The sequence below is a fragment of the Pteronotus mesoamericanus genome, unplaced genomic scaffold (assembly GCF_021234165.1).
Source record: "Pteronotus mesoamericanus isolate MK-2021 breed Mesoamerican mustached bat unplaced genomic scaffold, CSHL_Meso_final scaffold_125, whole genome shotgun sequence".
NCBI classification, from domain to species: Eukaryota; Metazoa; Chordata; class Mammalia; order Chiroptera; family Mormoopidae; genus Pteronotus; species Pteronotus mesoamericanus.
In genome coordinates this window covers 9,816,432-9,833,744 of record NW_026555304.1, presented here as the reverse complement: position 1 = coordinate 9,833,744, position 17,313 = coordinate 9,816,432, and the positions used below count along the sequence as shown (strand labels likewise).

The following is a 17,313-nucleotide window of genomic DNA, read 5'->3' as shown; positions in this document are numbered from 1 at the left end:
CCACTAGTCTCATGTGACTATTGAACACTGGCAATGAGGCTAATGTGACTGAGGATCCAGGTTTTATAATTTTATTTCATCTTTATTAACTTAAAAGCTACATGTGACTGGTGGCTACCCTATTGGACAGCACGGGTTTGGAGGTCGTCCTCTAATCTACATGTTCTTCTCAGTAGGAGGAGAGACTGGTAGGAAACTGCTTTCTCAGGTTCTGTGTTAGCCTCTTATGTCTCACGATGAGAAAACGCTCAGTAGTAGAAGGGCAAGAGACACATTTTCAGGATAGGTGAAAAATCAGGCAGCATGATGAAGAATAAAGAAAGAAATAAATGGATAAAGGCAAAAGAGTTAAAAAAAATAAGGCTGTATTTTCATAGCAAGCGTACATTAAAAACGATCAGCAGAAAATTTGTAAAATATTTATAACAGAATTTTTCTTTAAAATGCTGGATACTTTGCTTATCATTTGTGAACTACTTTGCCAAATATAGTGAGGTCTTGTGAAAATTCAAATAATTTTGACCACGATCACTTCAAAGTTTCTAGTATTCAGTAAGTCAAAAGCGTTTGTTCAGTATTTCAATTTAACTTGAATTTATAGATGTTTATCGAACATCTAATATGCCCCAAACCACTGTTCTAGGCACAGGTACAACACTGATAAAGCAAACACTCCCCTCCCCCGCCCCCCAGTGGAGTTTACATGTCGGTGCCTGGGTGTGGAGAGGAAGGGGTTAAAAAATTTCAAAACAGAGTTAACTAAACTTTATGGTATGGAAAGCCAGTATCTTTTCAATTGTAAATTTTCACATATAAACTCATCAGATCAAAACCCACTGATGTTTCAGTTTGCTTATCTCTTAAATTCTCCTTATTTTCAAAGGAACAAGCAAAACTGGAGAAATTCTATAGTTCACAAATATTACTCTCAGACAATAAAAAAAAAAACCTTTCTAAAACTGTTCTGGAAAAATAGCCGACAGTTATACAGGGCTTATTAAGTGGTGGATAAATATCTGCTTCAAGCACTTTATATGTATTAATGTGTTTAAACCTTACAGCAGTTCCCTAAGGTAGGTCCTACTATTATTTCCATTTTCAGATAAGGAAAGTGAGACACAGAGAAGGTAATTTGCCCAAGGTTATGCTAGTAGCCCTGGAACCAAGAGTCACACTCAGGCTATGATTTTGTGATTTATAAGAAATGTGTATATGTAGTCATTCAGATGACCAAAATATATTTCTCATATATATTTGATCTTCGTCCATAGTTTCTGGCTCATAGCTCCTCAAACCCTTGAAATTTCCTAAGTGTTGGGAATGATGAAAGTATGTTTTGTTATGTTATTGAGGTGACTTGCAGAAAGCACCTAAGGATAGGGGTTTGTTATCAATGAAGCCAACCATGTGATTAAAGGGTTGGAATTTTCAGTCCTACTCTCTGACCTCCAGGGAGGGGAGAGGGGCTGGAGATTGACTCAACCACCAATGGCCAGTGATTTAATCAGTTTTGCCTATGCAATGAAGCCTCCATAAAAACCCTGAAAGATGGTGTTCAGAGACCTTTCTGGTGGTGAACACATGGAGACTGAGGAGAGTAGAGTGCCTGGAGCGGGCATGGAAGGTCTAAGTCATTTGTTTATACCCTGACCTATGCATCTCTTCAATCTGGTTGTTCCTGTGCGATATATGTTCCTTTTATAATAAATTGGTAATCTGGTAAGTAAAATATTGGTCTGATTTCTTGCCATACTAGCAAATTAATCAAACCTGAGAAGGTTTGATCAAACCTGGGTCTTCTAAAATACCTCCGATTTATAGCCAGTCAGTCAGAAGCACAGGTAAAAACCTAAGCTTGGGACTGGCATCTGAAGTGGAGGGTGAGGCAATCCTATAATATTGAACTCTTAAGCCCTGGAATTTGATGCTTTCTCTTGGGAGATAGGGTCAGAGTTGAGTTGAATCAATTTGGATTCTCAGATGCCCTGCTGGTGTATCTGAGACATACACACATTGGAATTGGTCCCAGAACACTTATTTTCAGGCAGTCTTGTGCTTATCTATTTTACCAATTTTTAGTAAACTTCTCTTTATTGCAAGCAAAGTATCTCCAAGAATATTCTGAAGTGACTCTAAAGGCAATAGGTAGGTACATTTGGCTTAGGGGTCCAACTTAACATAAGTAAGCTTGAGAGCTTGACTGCACTTCAGAAAAAAGAGAAAACCCCCTGTATAATTTCTGCTAATCTTTTTTTATTAGCCTGCAATTCCTTTGGATCACATCACCATACTAAAAAGTACATTTGAGCAAAGACCCAGAGTAAGAAGCTTAGGGCGTGTTTGGGAGGTTGTCTTCAAGCTGAAGTAGCTTATGACAGTTGTCACACATAGAAAAATCATGGAGAGTGGCCAGCAGATTACTCAGGCAGGGCCTAATGGGACCGAGTTCCTTGGTGGGTCATCAACAGCCTGTCTGATCTGTGAGTCTGCAGAGCTGATGATTTGATTTTGTCAGAGAATACATTGTGTTCAGGCACAGAGGGACCACCTCATGTTAACCAAATTCTCAACTGTGGTATAAACCACAATGTCAAGTCATTCATTTGCAAATGGCAGACACTGTTTCTGAGAGACAAATAATGAGATACCTTCTCCTCAAAGTTGTAGGAAGATTTTTAATAGTCAGTGGCTGTTAAGGTTCACAGTGTTAAAACAAAGGAATATATTTTCCAAGTTAGGGCAAGACTCCACACCCATCTCCTTCCCACAGTAGGGAACAACTCTCTAGGTGCCTGAGTATCTCCACCCCCAGGTCCAGAGGTGGATACACCAGTGAATGACACTATTTAGACAACAGTTTCTTGTATGTCTTGCTCTTTACTAATAAGCAAGAGAGAAAAGGATTCTGGTTCAATGAAATACAGGATTCTGCTGTATTCATGGAAAAGCTGAATGAAGCCCCAGGCTAGAAATGGGCAGGTCCAGAGCACCAGGAAATAGCAATCACACGAATCGTCTGGCAGCGCAGCAAGTCTGGTCTGAACACCACTCCTGATTCTGTCTCTTATTCAAATGCCAGGGAGGAGTATCTAATTTACCACACTAAGTCAAGTGCCTGACCTTGAACCAGAGACCATCAATAACATAGCTATAATAAAGTAAGTTAGGTTGACTGAGCAATGGAAAATGCACTATAGAGGAACCGTGGGTTGTGCTAAGAGGGTGTTGCAGTGGGTTCATAATAGCACATATTTTGCTTGATGAGACTAAGGAGGATTTGAGAAAGAGTTAGCTCTAGATTGGGTATTGTCCTAGAAGTGGGTACAATTAATGATTATATATCAATAATTTTTATCAAGGAGGTGGGAAAATTAAAGTGATGGTAGGGATTCACTGGCAAAGAAACAGTCATCACTCCCAGCAGAGAAGGATCTTTAGTTATTTTTGCAGTCACTGAGTATTGTTGTCACTGTGGGCCACTATTGTATTTCATACATCGCCAGCATGACCTTGTCTCTTTATATTATGGGAATGTCATCTATGTTCATTGGGGACCTTCTAGTCTAGGTACCAGCTGTGAGCTGTCATCTTGGAGGATTTTCACTTTCTTAGTCTTCAAAATTTATCAAAATTGATTAGATTTCCAGGCCCTGATTTCCCTTCTAGTGACTTAGGGAGACATCCAGTCTTTCAAGGTGATACATGCAGCTAGCTAATCACATCCACAGGGACTGTCCAACAGATAGTGGCCATGGTGACTATAGAGGGACTGGGCACAATTTTATTTATATTTCTGCGGATTTCTTTATTTTTTATCAACTATTCCTTTTGCCAAGTGCATATGGTTTCTGACTGAAGGAATTTCCTCTTTACCCCATATAAGAGTCACTGGGATACCAGGAACTTTTAATGACTTCCAAAATTAAATCATTAAGATGTAATAACTGGACCACAAAATAGTGGTTGAACTACATCCCCATCTTTATGACAAATCTTACCTGTGTAACTTCTTCCTCTCACTGCTGATGACCCAAGTCTCCCTGAAAATATTAGGATTAACAGAGGGTGATAACTTGGAGGATAAATGCAACTAGGTTCCTCATAAATGAGTAGTCTAGCTGACTCAATATTGTCACTGTTTTTTATACAACTTATAAAAATATCACTGGACAGGCTTCCAGGGTACTTGGCAACACTCTGGGTCCTTCCAGGATGCCCACATCTTTTAATGTTTTCTCATTGTTGGGGAGTGTGCTGTTGGCTTCTAGTATCTCTCTTCTTACTGGTATTTTTCTTCAACTTTCTAGGCTCTTGGTGAATTTATTCTGGTGGAAAAAGAAGTCAAAATTAAAAAGAAAGGAAAGATTTACAGCCTCAATGAGGGCTATGCCAAGTATTTTGATGCTGCCACCACGGAATATGTGCAGAAAAAGAAATTTCCTGAGGTGAGTGAAGGAGCCCTCAGGCAGAGTGCCATCTCAGTGGGCTCCTGTTTCCATGAGATGCCGAGGGCCTGGCCAAGAGGTCGGGGCCACTGTTTGTATATCTGATTGGCATGGGGGTGGCAGGCTCTACCTTCATAAGCAATCGATACCTTTTCTAGATTAAGTGTATCTACTATAAAGATAATACTCCCCAGTTAAGTTTTTCAGGAGAAATTGTTTATCATGAGCCCATATTTACAAAATTCAGAGGTTTGGGTCAGAATCTTTCTCAAATCTTTTGTTTTCTGGGCTACTACTTGTATAGATTCTAGTCACTCAGTTATATTTGCTTCTAAAGGGAATAATTATATTGGATAGTCCCATTCATATGCTCTAATATTGAGGCCTGTGTTTACCCCAAGTTTTAGGAAGCTCTTTGATTCTCAATATGGTCACCAAGTTCTCGACTTCATGTGGCTATCAATACAGTCCAACCAATCCAGTAAACATGCCCACCATACAGAGAGAGCTTTTAAGGCAGGAATGGGAACATAGTCAGAGAATTTCCAGATCAAGTGTAAAATCTGGCCTAAACTTGGAGTAGAACAAAAGCTTGTTTACAAATGGGAGCCTCTCTCACTAAATGAGGGATGTGGTGAGAGGAGCTCATTTTCACACAGTGGAAAGGCGTTGGAATGGGATTCCAACCTGACTGTCCCTGGATGCTCCGTGTGGGATTCCATGGGACCACGCGGCACTCAGTCAACGGTATGCTGGGACCTGACTTTGCTGCCTCAAACTGAGCTTTGGAGAGTTTACTTCTCTTTTAATTTTGTCTGTTTCTTTTAAAGTGAATTTCAGTGAAATTCTCAGAAGTGTAATTTCCTGCATTTCTCCTTTGCGAGGCAGTATTTTGCCATCACACACAAACTCATCAGATGTTGTGAGAGCAAAAGTGAAGGATATAAATTGTGATGTTGATAAACTCAAAATGATTTATAGGTTCCCAGTCTTAGAGATAGTTTCATAGTGGTTCCAATTCAAAACTAAAAAGTACCTTCTTTAGAACCTAGGGGAAGATATCTATATTACCTCTAAAAAATAAAACTCCTATGCAAAGAAAAAAAAACCCCAAAACCATAAATCTTTTGGAAGGAAAAGTTGCAAACTGAAGAAAAAGGTAATCACTACATATATGACTAACAAAAGATGAATAGTCTGACTACATGAGGATCCTTATAAGTCATGACACAAGGACAAAAGGATAAGCAAGCCCCAAATAGAAAATCATGCAAGTCATGGAAGACACATACATGTCCAGTCAGCAAGTGGGCAGGTACTAACAAAAACACAACTTAAAAATGCAAGATCATTTTTATATATGGGATATTGGCAAAGGCTTAAAAAGATGAATAGTATTCAGTGATGTGGGAAAATAAGCACTCTCATAAATTGTTAAGGAAATGATAAATATCACAATGGTTTTGGAGAACAATCTAGCAATATGACTTTAAATATTAAATATCCATACCTTTTGACTCAGCAGTTTATCTTAAATTACTCCAGTTTATCCTAGGTAACTAATAGGTCAAATGGAAAGAGATCAATGCCTAAGGATGTCTCATTGCAACATCGTTTATAGTAATAACAAAAGGGGTAGGTAAGGTATCAGTTAGTCAGGGTGGGTTAATATATTGTGGGCATTACAGTGTCCCAGTGAATATTGTCCTACAGGTCTGTTTATCCATTAGAGAGCTAAGTGCTTCTTCATATATTGATAGTGAAATATGTCCACAAAATATTCAGTGAAAGAAATGGTGTGTTTCCTCTATATAAGCATACATATGTGTGTATGTATTTATGTACACAAATATAACATATGTATATAGTATATATATGCATAAAATGTCTCCAAAGAATGTGCCATTGTGTTAATATTGGTTTCTGGAAGTTGAGGTTATAGGCAATTTTCTCTGTATTGTGTGAATATGTGCAATGATCATGTGTTACTGAATGGCAATTCTTTTTATAGAAATTATTACAAAACCATGTCATTTGAAGAGGCCAACAAGTATGAAATTCAAAAAAAAAGTTAAGGGGAAAAAGTTAACAGGCAGTTAATAAAAATAGCATGTTCTTTTTGGGGGGTTTTATGTTGTTTATATAGCTTTTAAAATTTTGCAATATGTTGTGATTTCTTTTTCTATTTTAGAATAAATCCTCACTTTTGCATCTAAAAAAAGAAAGAAAATAAATCATTCCCTTTTGACAAAGAAGTCTCCTTTCTCTCCTAAATATTTGCCTTCTGGAAGCCCCACTCTGGTGTGGGTGGGCAGAGTGTTCCCCTTACTCTTGATTGCTCTTGAGATCATTGCTTCTCCGTGGGAGCTATGTGTCCTGGCTGCCGTTCTCACACACACCACACCCCAGCAGGTGGGAAGTGGTGCAGGTGATCCCTTTCCTCTCTGCCATTCCAGAGAGAGCACCCTCGTTTGCCATCTCTGTCCCCTGACTATTGCAGCTTTTGCTAACCCTGAAGGATACTTCACATTGTTAATAGTAGCTAGTGTGTATTGTGTCAGATGCTGTTCCAAGTGAACAGTCAAGTAACTTGTTTAAGGCGATCTTAGTAATAACCAAAAGAACCAGGATTAAAATCTAGACTGCTTGAATCCAGAACCCATGGATGTTGTGCAACCCATTATTGGGCATGAGAGTGTAGGGAGTTGTGACCAGCATTTATTTTTAGATGAAATAGAACAGAACCAAACCAAATGAAACAGAAAGGAATGACTAGAAGAGAATAAAAATTAGTAAGTAAAATAATAATTTTTTGCAAAACACTTGTTTTATTTCAGCCATGATGTGTGTTTGGGTGCACACTATATTTTGTCATAAAATGTATTTTTTTAAGTTTGAAAAACATCATTATGCAATGTGGCTTGTTCATGACTTTCTTCAAAACTATGACATGTAACTCAGTATCTCTCCACTCTGACTTCTGCCAACATCTGGATTGATTTCAGAGTCCATGCATCCATTCAGTAGCTGGTTCTTAAAATGCTTCAACTCCAGATATATTCATCTCCATTCAGTTCATCTAGCTGTTTCTACAGCTAAACCCTAGGGATTATCACTTCTTAGGAACTGATGAATTATAAAACTGTAGACTTTCATGTTTACTCTTCAAACAGCCCCCTAACTTTTCACATTTCTTACACTGTATTTTCACCATTTGGGCTGTTATAGTAGAATACCCATAGACTGGGCAGCTTATAAACAGCAGGAATTTATTTCTCACAGTTCTGGAGCTAGAAGCCCAAGATCAAGGTGCTGGCAGATTTGGTGTCTGGTGAGAACTCTCTTCCTGATTCATGGATGGCCATCTTCACACTGCATGCTCATGTGGTGGAAGGGGCGAAGGAGCTCTCTAGGGTTTCTTTTAGAAGACACTGACCCCATTCTGAGGGCTCCACCCTCATGACCTAGTCATCTACTAAAGGCTTCACTTTCTATCATCATAGTGTTGAGGTTAGGATTTTAACACATGATTTTTAGAGGGACAAAAATATTTGGTTCATAGCACACTGCCATGTCCCCAGCCATGATGTAGAATTCATCATGTCCTTTGATTCTTCCTCTTTGTCCCTATGTATTGTCAGTATTCCTTTATCCTTGTCCTTTGTTCCTCTTCTGACCTCAGTGACACCCCAATAACCTAAGCTATGATTAATCATATCAATTTACCTGCATCTTCTATTCCCTCACCTCTTTATCCTTCAACATTCTTCTGACTTGAGTCAATCTTCAGTTGATCCTTGGCTCAAGTGCATGCACTAAAGAGTACAGCCAAGCAAGTGGTGGTGCTATATTGCAGTCACCATGTTTCCCTATTAGTGCCTCTCAGCATCTTGTATTTGACTTTGGTTCTATCTGACAGAGAAAACTTATTTCATCAGCTCTCCATCTCACACCTGCAAACACATGACCTTCTCTTCCTTTTTAAATGACCTCAGGTCCAAGGTTCATCTTCCTACCTGTACTCTCAGTCCCAACTCCTCATCCTTGCTTCACCTTCCTTCTCTTGTATTTTCACCCTTTTGCTCTCTACTAGTTACTTCCTTTTAGCCTATGAACATACATCTTTTTCACCTTAAAACTCCCCCTCCCACCTACTTTTGCAGCTCCAGCCAATGCCAAAACCCTCTCCATTACATTGCAATGAACACACTCATACTCACAGATGCACATACTCACAGACTCACATACACATGAATGATTCATTGTCTCCAATTCCTTTTCAACTATTCATTCCTTTAAATTGGGCCTTTGCCCCTACAACTCCAAGGGAACTGTCCTTATCAAGGTTACTAATGACTTCCTTGTGGTCAAATCCATTGAAACTTTTCTGCCTATATATTATTCATTCTCTCTGAGCATTTGGAATTATTGATCACTGCCATTGTCTTGGAGTTTTCTTCTTCTTTGACTTCCATGATGTTACTCTTCCCATTTTTCTGCCCTCATCTTGAGGATTTTTCTTCATCATTAACTTCCTACTGTTAAGAGAACTTTAAAAGTAAAGTTTGAGGCGACATTTAATTTGAGAATGGGAGGACATCATCCATGTGAATTGAATTGATCAACTAAAAATTAATTTTTGTCAATAAAAAATATCATCCAGATTTTTTTGGACTAGACAAACTGATTCTCAAATTTATATGAAAAAATAAACAAACAAAAATAAGTAATGCAAGAAAATCTTAAGGATGAGGGAAGATAATGAGGTAGAAATAGTGGTACTACCAGAGAGAGCCTCAATAACTATAGCAATGTGGCAACAGCACATGAGCAGTCAGAGCATCAGAACAGTGGCCAGAATAGGAAGTCTGGAAGCAAATATAATACACACGGGAACTCTGTTTATGATAAGGAGAGAGCCAAACCAATGGGTAAGGATGGACTATGCTCAAATTTTTAACATCCCTTTCCTGTATTTTCTTTTTCATTCTGTCTTTCTTTCTCCCTTCCTTGATCTATAAATGCATTTAAGTGTCTCTCATTAAAAACCAGAAAATAAATGGCGCTCCCTTCCTTCCTGTGTCACCTTAGTTAACCACTCTTTGTTCTACACTTAGCAGGCAAATTCTCTTGAAAAAAATAGTTTTTATACACTGCTTCTACTTTCCCCCTTTGAAAAAAAAATATTTTCCTTTTTAACTTAAGGTTCCAGCACAAATAATGCCCCTTTTTTAATTACAAAGTCTTTTATGACAAAATAAAAAACATGTAATCTTGTAACAACAATATCATACTGAAGCACACCATATGACATTTTAGGTGAAATGTTCAAATTAAAACTATAAATTATTACACCCATATCATTACCCTACCAACCACACTCAAGCAGGCCTTCCTTCTGCTGGACCCTGTAAATTGGTTTACTTTTAGTTACAAAAACACAATACAGAATACTATGCATTTTAACAACTTTGAAATATGAGAAGAAAAATGTTATAATTAAATCTGCACTAACAGTACAACAGCTACTAGCCATATGTGGCTATTGAGCACTTGAACTGAGCTGTGCTGTAAGATACACACTGGATTTTGACAGTTTAGTGGAAGAAGGGGATTCAAAATAACTCAAATTTATCATTTCTTTGGGTTACACATTGAAATGATAACATTTTTATATATTATTTTAAATGAAAAATGATTCCTAAAGCTGTTTAACAGTTTGCCAGTGGTAAACACTGCTTGGAGTAAGTGAAAAGTTGTCATTGTGCATGGAGGGTCTGGCTCTCAGAAAGCTAAAATTGTGCTCTGGGTCATAGTACGCCAAGAAATTTCAAGGAGCTGCTAAGAATAGTTTGAGTTGCATGGGAGGAACACTTTTCTCTTCTTCCCTTTTAGGTTCTTTGGCTAGTCTAACAATTAAATTGACATAAGACAGGTTAAGAAGAGAAAACCAACTTAATTTTGTACTTATGGGAGCCTCATTAAAAATATGAGACTCACAGAAGTGACCAAAGCAGACAGGTTTTATAATTTCTAGACAAAGAAACAATAAATGTGTGAAGAACTGACAGGACAAAGAAGTTAGATCTAGGGGTAGCAAATTCATGAGAAAGTAGCAAGTTTCATTTACACAGCCTCCTCAGCCCTAAATTCCCTATCTCTGTTGATAAGGGTGTCTGTCTTCCTCCCGGTGCAGAGCCGTGCAGAGATGGCACCTTTCCCTTTGGAGGTGTATTTCCTGTTTTCAGAGGGACAAAGGAGGGTCAGAGTGTCCTTCTTACACCAGCTGTTTCTCAAATAACTTTAATTTAAAATGATAAATATGCCAAAGTGGCATTTTTTTAATTGTTCAAATACATTTGTCTCGATTTTTCTGCCACAGGTGGCATATTTTGCTTCAGTATCTACTTCCTTTTTTTTCTTGATAGCTGCTCTCTTAGGATTGTTTCAGGATATAGCGTCTTACTCTAAGTAATCCTATATTTTAATGAGTTCAATCACTGGTCATGGTATGGAAGCTCCTAAAGAATGAAATGCTTAATTATATAATGCTTTTCAATTCCTAAGCTCCTGGGTGGAAGATGAGGGACCTGGAATGCAGAGGCCACACCAGCTGGATGTGTAACCCTGAGCTGGTGCTGGCTAATTGCAAAACTCACTACATCTTGTCTCTTCCCTCTCTGCTTTCTAGGATGGTGGCACTCCCTATGGGGCCAGGTATGTGGGCTCCATGGTGGCCGATGTGCACCGCACCCTAGTCTATGGAGGGATTTTCCTATACCCAGCGAACCAGAAAAGTCCTAAAGGCAAGGTAATCCTCCTTTGTCCACCGGCTGTATTTGGTCAGGGAGCCATTTGGAGTTCCCTTTCTCTTCACGCCTGCTTTTCAGCTACTGCCTTGTCTTTGGCATGTATGTCTGTGAGTGGGCAGGTAAAAAAGAAGTATGTTTCCCATTAGTAAATTTTGAGGCTGTCGTAGGTTTGGAGGGAAAGGCTGAAGCTGTCAATGGTGATTTCTCTGGCCTCATGCCCATCATTCACCATGAGTCACCTGTGTTTTGTCTCCCACTTTTCTCATGCTATGTCTGACTTTTGGTTTCATCGCCAGCTGATTGTAGATCATACACTCCTTTGAGAATCTAACGAAACTTATGGACCCACTTCCCAGAAAAAATGCATGTAAACATACATATCACATATGTGTTCAGAGGATTCACAGATACCTGAAGCCCATCCACAATCCCCTAGAAAGTTTCAAAAGAAATAAGGAAAATATTCTAAATATCCAATAGAAAAATAGTTAATTAAACAGTGGTCTAGCAATGCAACAGAATATAATGGAACCATAGATATTATGCTTATAATGAATGCTTACTGGTATAGATAAAAGCTTAAAGGAGAATTTAAAAGACAGGATATTAAATTATATTGACTTTTGGTTCTTGCATTACAGTGAACAAGATATTAAGGGTCTCCCATCTACTGCAAAAAACTAAATCCTGTATAACATATACTCTAAAAAGCATTTCAGGACTCACAGTACATAGGAAAAATTTCTGAGTCTACTCCCCCACTCCCAAAAAGGGGCAAAGAAATCATAAGCTAGCTGTGGAATAAGCAAGGTGAGGACCAGAGTTCCTTGTGTGCCAATTCCCCAAGCATTTTAATTGTGTGGTCAGATTGACAAGCCTTGGACCACTAGAAAAATGAGGGAGCTAAACCTGAGCCTCTCACATTAAGCTGAGACCCCCAAGGTAAGCTCAAGTGAGTGAGGGTTGGTAGTTCTCTCCAACTTTTGGCAGAAGCAGAAACAAATACTTTTTAATAGAAAAATATCCCCTACTTCAGCAAACAGCATTCTCAAAATTAAAGAGCAAGCAAATATTAGTTTCTCTCCAAAATCACAAATACATATGGAAGCAAGATACTATGAGTGATAGAGAAAACAACAAATAATACAGCTAAATTGCAAGAATTTCAGATATTAACAATGTCACATACAGAATACATATCAGCTATGTATGAAGTATTTTGAATAAAGGATAAAAATCTCAAACATAAACAAGTAGAAGAGATTATTAGAGAGATCTGGGGTGGTGAAAATAAAACAAATATGAATATTTAAAGAAAAAGAACTTCAGCTCTGAACTCATTCAGTATTTCTGGAAAGGTAGATTCTGGAAAATATTAAGCAATTTTATGACACAAAGCTGAAAATACTGGTATTATCAAGTAGGAATCCTATGATCCAAATGTATCTGTCTTGAATACACCCTTCAATGGTAATGTGTCTGATTTTTAGCCAATCACAGAAATCATAGCTAAGTAGACAAGTTAAAACAAAGAACTGCCAAGTTAAAACAAAGAACTGCCATATTCTCTAACACACCAACAATTAGCCCCCCCAACACATACACGTGTGTGTGTGTGTGTGTGTGTGTGTGTGTGTGTGTGTGTATGGGAGACTTGAATTACTGGAATGGCAGATTCAAAGCCAAAATGGGAAATCTAACAGCACATGAGACAAGAGAGGTTTGATTTTTTTTTTTTAGAAATTATTGTTTTTATTTTCTTTTAAGATTTTATTTATTTATTTTTAGAGAGGGGGAAGGGAGGGAGAAAGAGAGGGAGAGAAACAATGCGTGGTTGCATCTCTCACGCCCCCTGCTGGGCACCTGGCCCATAACCCAGGCATGTGCTCTGACTAGGAATTGAATCAGTGACTTTTTGGTTTACAGCCTGGCACTCAATCCACTGAGCCACACCAGCCAGGGCGAGAGAAGATTTTTAATATACATACTCGTGTATCAGGCATTTCTCTTCATATGAGTGCTGAGCTCATGTATGTGAACCTGTTGTGCAGAAAAATCTGCATAAAAAGATGAGGAAACTCTTAAATGGAACCATTCTTAACACCTAGTCAGTTCCAATGGAAAGACCATTAAGACTAATTATTACTAATTATTAAAATGATTTAAAATTAGTCAGCAAATATTAAAAAATAAATATATAAACATTTCCATAAGGAGGTGTAATTCCATATGTAGACCTATATTCACAGCACCATAACCACCACAAATATTTAAAGTACCATTGGCTCCTGACCTCCATGTTTTGACTCTCTGTGACCATATCTGTATGGGAGTTAGTGGGGTGGGGAGGAGGTGTTTGACTCTTCTCCTGTGTGTGCTTGTCTCTGAAGAGCCGTGTAGATTTTAACTGCAGAAAAAAAAATAGATCACACAGCCTACAAGCCCAGGCACCACAGACACCTGGGTATTGTGTTTTAAGATGAGTTTACTGCAACAATGGGATCTTAAGGTCAGAGCAAACTTTGGCTCCAAGACAAGCTTTATGTGAGAATGCTGTGTGTTTTTTTCAAAAAATTATGTTTTGAAGTGTCTGAATCAACATGGTACAAACAAAGGTCAGTTGGTTACAACTTGAAACTTTATTGCTTGACACCACAAAACCCCTGTCCTTATACCTCCAAGATCAGGGAAAGGGGAGGAAAGAGCCAAGTTCTACAGGTTGCCAGGTCAGAATTTTTCTGGTGGCCTGTGCACGACAGTGTAGCCTCCAATGTTTCTCCTGCAGACGATCAGGGACCAAACTAGCTGACTCAAGTGTGTCCATATGCACTGGGGCTTTTCTCTGCCCCTGCCAGGCTGCCCACAACTCTAAAGGCAGGAGATCTAGGGTGAGGACATTGTACACTGTTTTACCAGAATGGCAAGTAAATTCCCCGGAGTCTTAACTTTCTCCTGAGTGCCTGGCTCTCCAACTTGGACTAGGGATACTTTATTCCTCTCCATGCAATATCAAAAAAATTAAAAATCAGCACCAGATATGACTGTTTCTCTAAGTAGGTTCGATATGTCTTCAAAATGGATTTGAAGAAAAGAAAAGAAAAGGCTGCATAGACCTGAGTCAACCACTTTCTAAGCTGATTATAGAGTTAAAAAACAAACAAGCAAACAAAACAGACTTTGCACCTATCTGGGAAGAAACAAGAATATAGTGTGATAATTGAGTCAGAGAATGCAGCTAGAATGCAACCTTGAATGTGATGTGATGTGATGTGTGTGGTGGGCGCAATCTGGGGAGGAAGTCACAACATAACCACAGAAATGATCCAAAAAGCACATTCATTTCAGCCCATTTCATAGTTCTCCTAGTGCCTGTTACAAAAGGTATTCTCTGTTCAGAAGAAGCTCAGCCCTGGGTCCACATGCACATCTTGGCAAGCAAGGTATGGGCTGATTTTACCCTCTATTTCTGCTTCCTTTGGGAACCCTTGTGCGAGGTATGTGGTAGCCTTGTTTGGACAGTTTTTTTGTGTCAGGGAATGGAGATGCCACAGTGACCAACCAAGGTAGATCGTGTCCCTGCCCACAAGGGAGCATGTCTAAGGAGGAAGGCAGATGTCAAACGAACCTCACTGCCACAACACTTATGAAAGGGTTGCTATGAGCTATAAGCAAGCAGAGTTTACTTAGTATAAGGGGCCCGAACTAATGGTAATGTCAATACCAACAAACTATTTAGCCAACTTGACACTTGAGATATAGAGTTCCTTTCCATTATCCAGAACACTGGTTATCCTGAGAGACCACCTAGATCTGAGGTGATCTTGCAGTCCGTTCTAAGCTTGACCCCTCACATAGAGCATCTCCTAACCAGGTCTGCAGAGTCAGTTTACCTCATTATGAAACCATAAAGAAAAAGGTACCAAGATCTGATCCTCCCAAGTGAAGAGGCAGGTCTATCATAAAGGGCACAAGTCAGGTAGTTTAGTGACTAGAGGTGCTCAGCAGCTAATATACCCTGCCTCCTGAAGGGTCTAGATCTAGGGCAGCCTTCCCTACTGAGGTACATGAGCCTATTCACACTAACAAGACAGAAGTTCAGCAGGAATTCCTCATCGAGCTTCAGGGATATGGCTTGAGATTTTTGACAACTTGCAAAGCTTGTCTGCCTGACTCTCTATCTGCAGCTCCGGCTCCTGTATGAGTGCAATCCTGTGGCCTACATCATTGAACAGGCGGGAGGCTTGGCGACCACAGGCACCCAGCCTGTGCTGGATGTGAAGCCTGAGGCCATTCACCAACGAGTGCCCCTTATTCTGGGATCCCCGGATGATGTGCAGGAATATCTCACCTGTGTACAACGAAACCAGGCAAGCAGGTAGTGAATCTGACACTGCAAGCCCTCTTCTTTTTGTCTTGTACTTTGTGTTAAGGACCGTAAATGAATGATAAGCAGAAACAGTGGTGACAAGTAACAAAGGCCCACCCACCCAATCACAAACAGAAAAGCAGCATCAAACTGCGAGTGACAGGTCTAAAGGCCAGAGGCAACTCTGTGGTCAGTGTAAATGGCTAAAAATAAAGATCCACATGTGAAAAGAAAATTTTGATTTGTCTTTTGTCATGAACAGTGGCAAAAAGAGTTGCAATTCTGTCTGTCAGCTCAGGTAATCAATAGCTATCTACCTAGGGGCAAAAACTACAGGGATCAGTTGCAAATTTGTCTTGGTTGGCGTAAAATTTGAACCTCGTGTCTTATCCTGTAGTGATTCATTTTCTTTCTCAAAGTAAATACATATACTGAATATATGCATAATTTATGTATATATTTAAATGACTTCCTTAATTTCTTAGTAGTTTTTGTCTTATTTTGAATAAGTTAGAGTTAGAAATCTCATGGCTGTTAAATTCTAAAATTTCAGATTGATCCTTTTTTTGGGAGCAATGCCTTGGATGACTAGTAAAAGTCTGAATGGAAAAATGAGGTTACCTATTGAGAAAGCAACACACTAAACAAAGTTAATATTTACAAATTAACTCCTACTTTTCTCAACCTGTTGACTTTGTATTTTTGTTTTGGGAGAAATATTTTAATTAAGCCTAGGACTTATTAACGAGGGTGCACTGGTTAAATGACTCTTCATTTGTCCATATTATGTCAACATTGGGATGAAGTGGTATATGCATCAGAAATCTCAACTTGTTTTAACAAGAATTGCTATTATGTATGTGAACTTGGAGGACAAAAATTATTAATGAAATATTGACAAATCAAATCCAGAAGTATTTAAAACAAAGATGCATCAGGATAAAGTCATATTTAACTCAGAAAATCAAGAATGATTCACATTAGAGAATTTTTTACAAGATGGCAGGGTAGGTAAACACAGCTCACTTCCTTGCATGACCACATCAAAATTGTAACTAAGCTACAGAACAATGATTATTCCTAAGTGCCAAAAATTGAGCTGAATGAAAGTACTACAACTGTGGAATTAAAGAAGAAACCACATCAAGACTGATAAAAGGGGCAGAGATGCAGAACAGTCTGATCCTATACCTGCATGTGGCAAATAAAAAATGGGAGGAATATTTCAGAAGCAAGTGGTCCCAGCCCCATACCTGGCAAAGATTCCAGTGACAGGAAGATAAGTCCCCATAACTTCTAGATGTAAGTTATGGAGATTGAGGCTGTAGAAAACAGAAACTTCTGAAGTCACAAGCAGTTCCACTTAAAGGGCCCATGTATGGACTTACTCAGATTCACTCCCTCTGAGCTTCAGCACTGGGGAAGCAGCTTGAAAGGTACCAGAGGCATACATGGAGGAGCTAAAGTGTCTGGTATCAAGGCAACAGCTGGGGGACAACTTTCTCCAAGACAGTAGTGCTGGCAGAGATCATTGTCCCTTTTCTGAGCCCTCCCCTCTAGAGCCACAGGACCAACAGGTAGGCATCACATCTGAGACTCCATGAACCTGGCTGACATGGTTTGCCCCACCTAAGCTGTTTCCAGTGGCTTTTCCATATGAAAGGCTTGTCTTGCCTCATGCTTCAGATTT

The 17,313-nt window shown here is 39.1% G+C and overlaps 1 protein-coding gene across 1 annotated transcript in view; it reads left to right on the top strand.

Annotated features, from left to right (window-relative positions):
* The window catches only part of FBP2 (fructose-bisphosphatase 2), a 36,394-nt gene extending 20,536 nt beyond the window's left edge, over positions 1 to 15,858 (top strand). Inside the window, exons 5-7 of the mRNA XM_054588085.1 lie at positions 4,308 to 4,445; positions 11,137 to 11,256; positions 15,442 to 15,858. Coding sequence (XP_054444060.1) covers positions 4,308 to 4,445; positions 11,137 to 11,256; positions 15,442 to 15,636 — 453 coding nt within the window. The 3' untranslated portion in view covers positions 15,637 to 15,858. The remainder of the gene's footprint in view (positions 1 to 4,307; positions 4,446 to 11,136; positions 11,257 to 15,441) is intronic.
* The last annotated feature ends 1,455 nt before the right edge of the window (positions 15,859 to 17,313 follow it).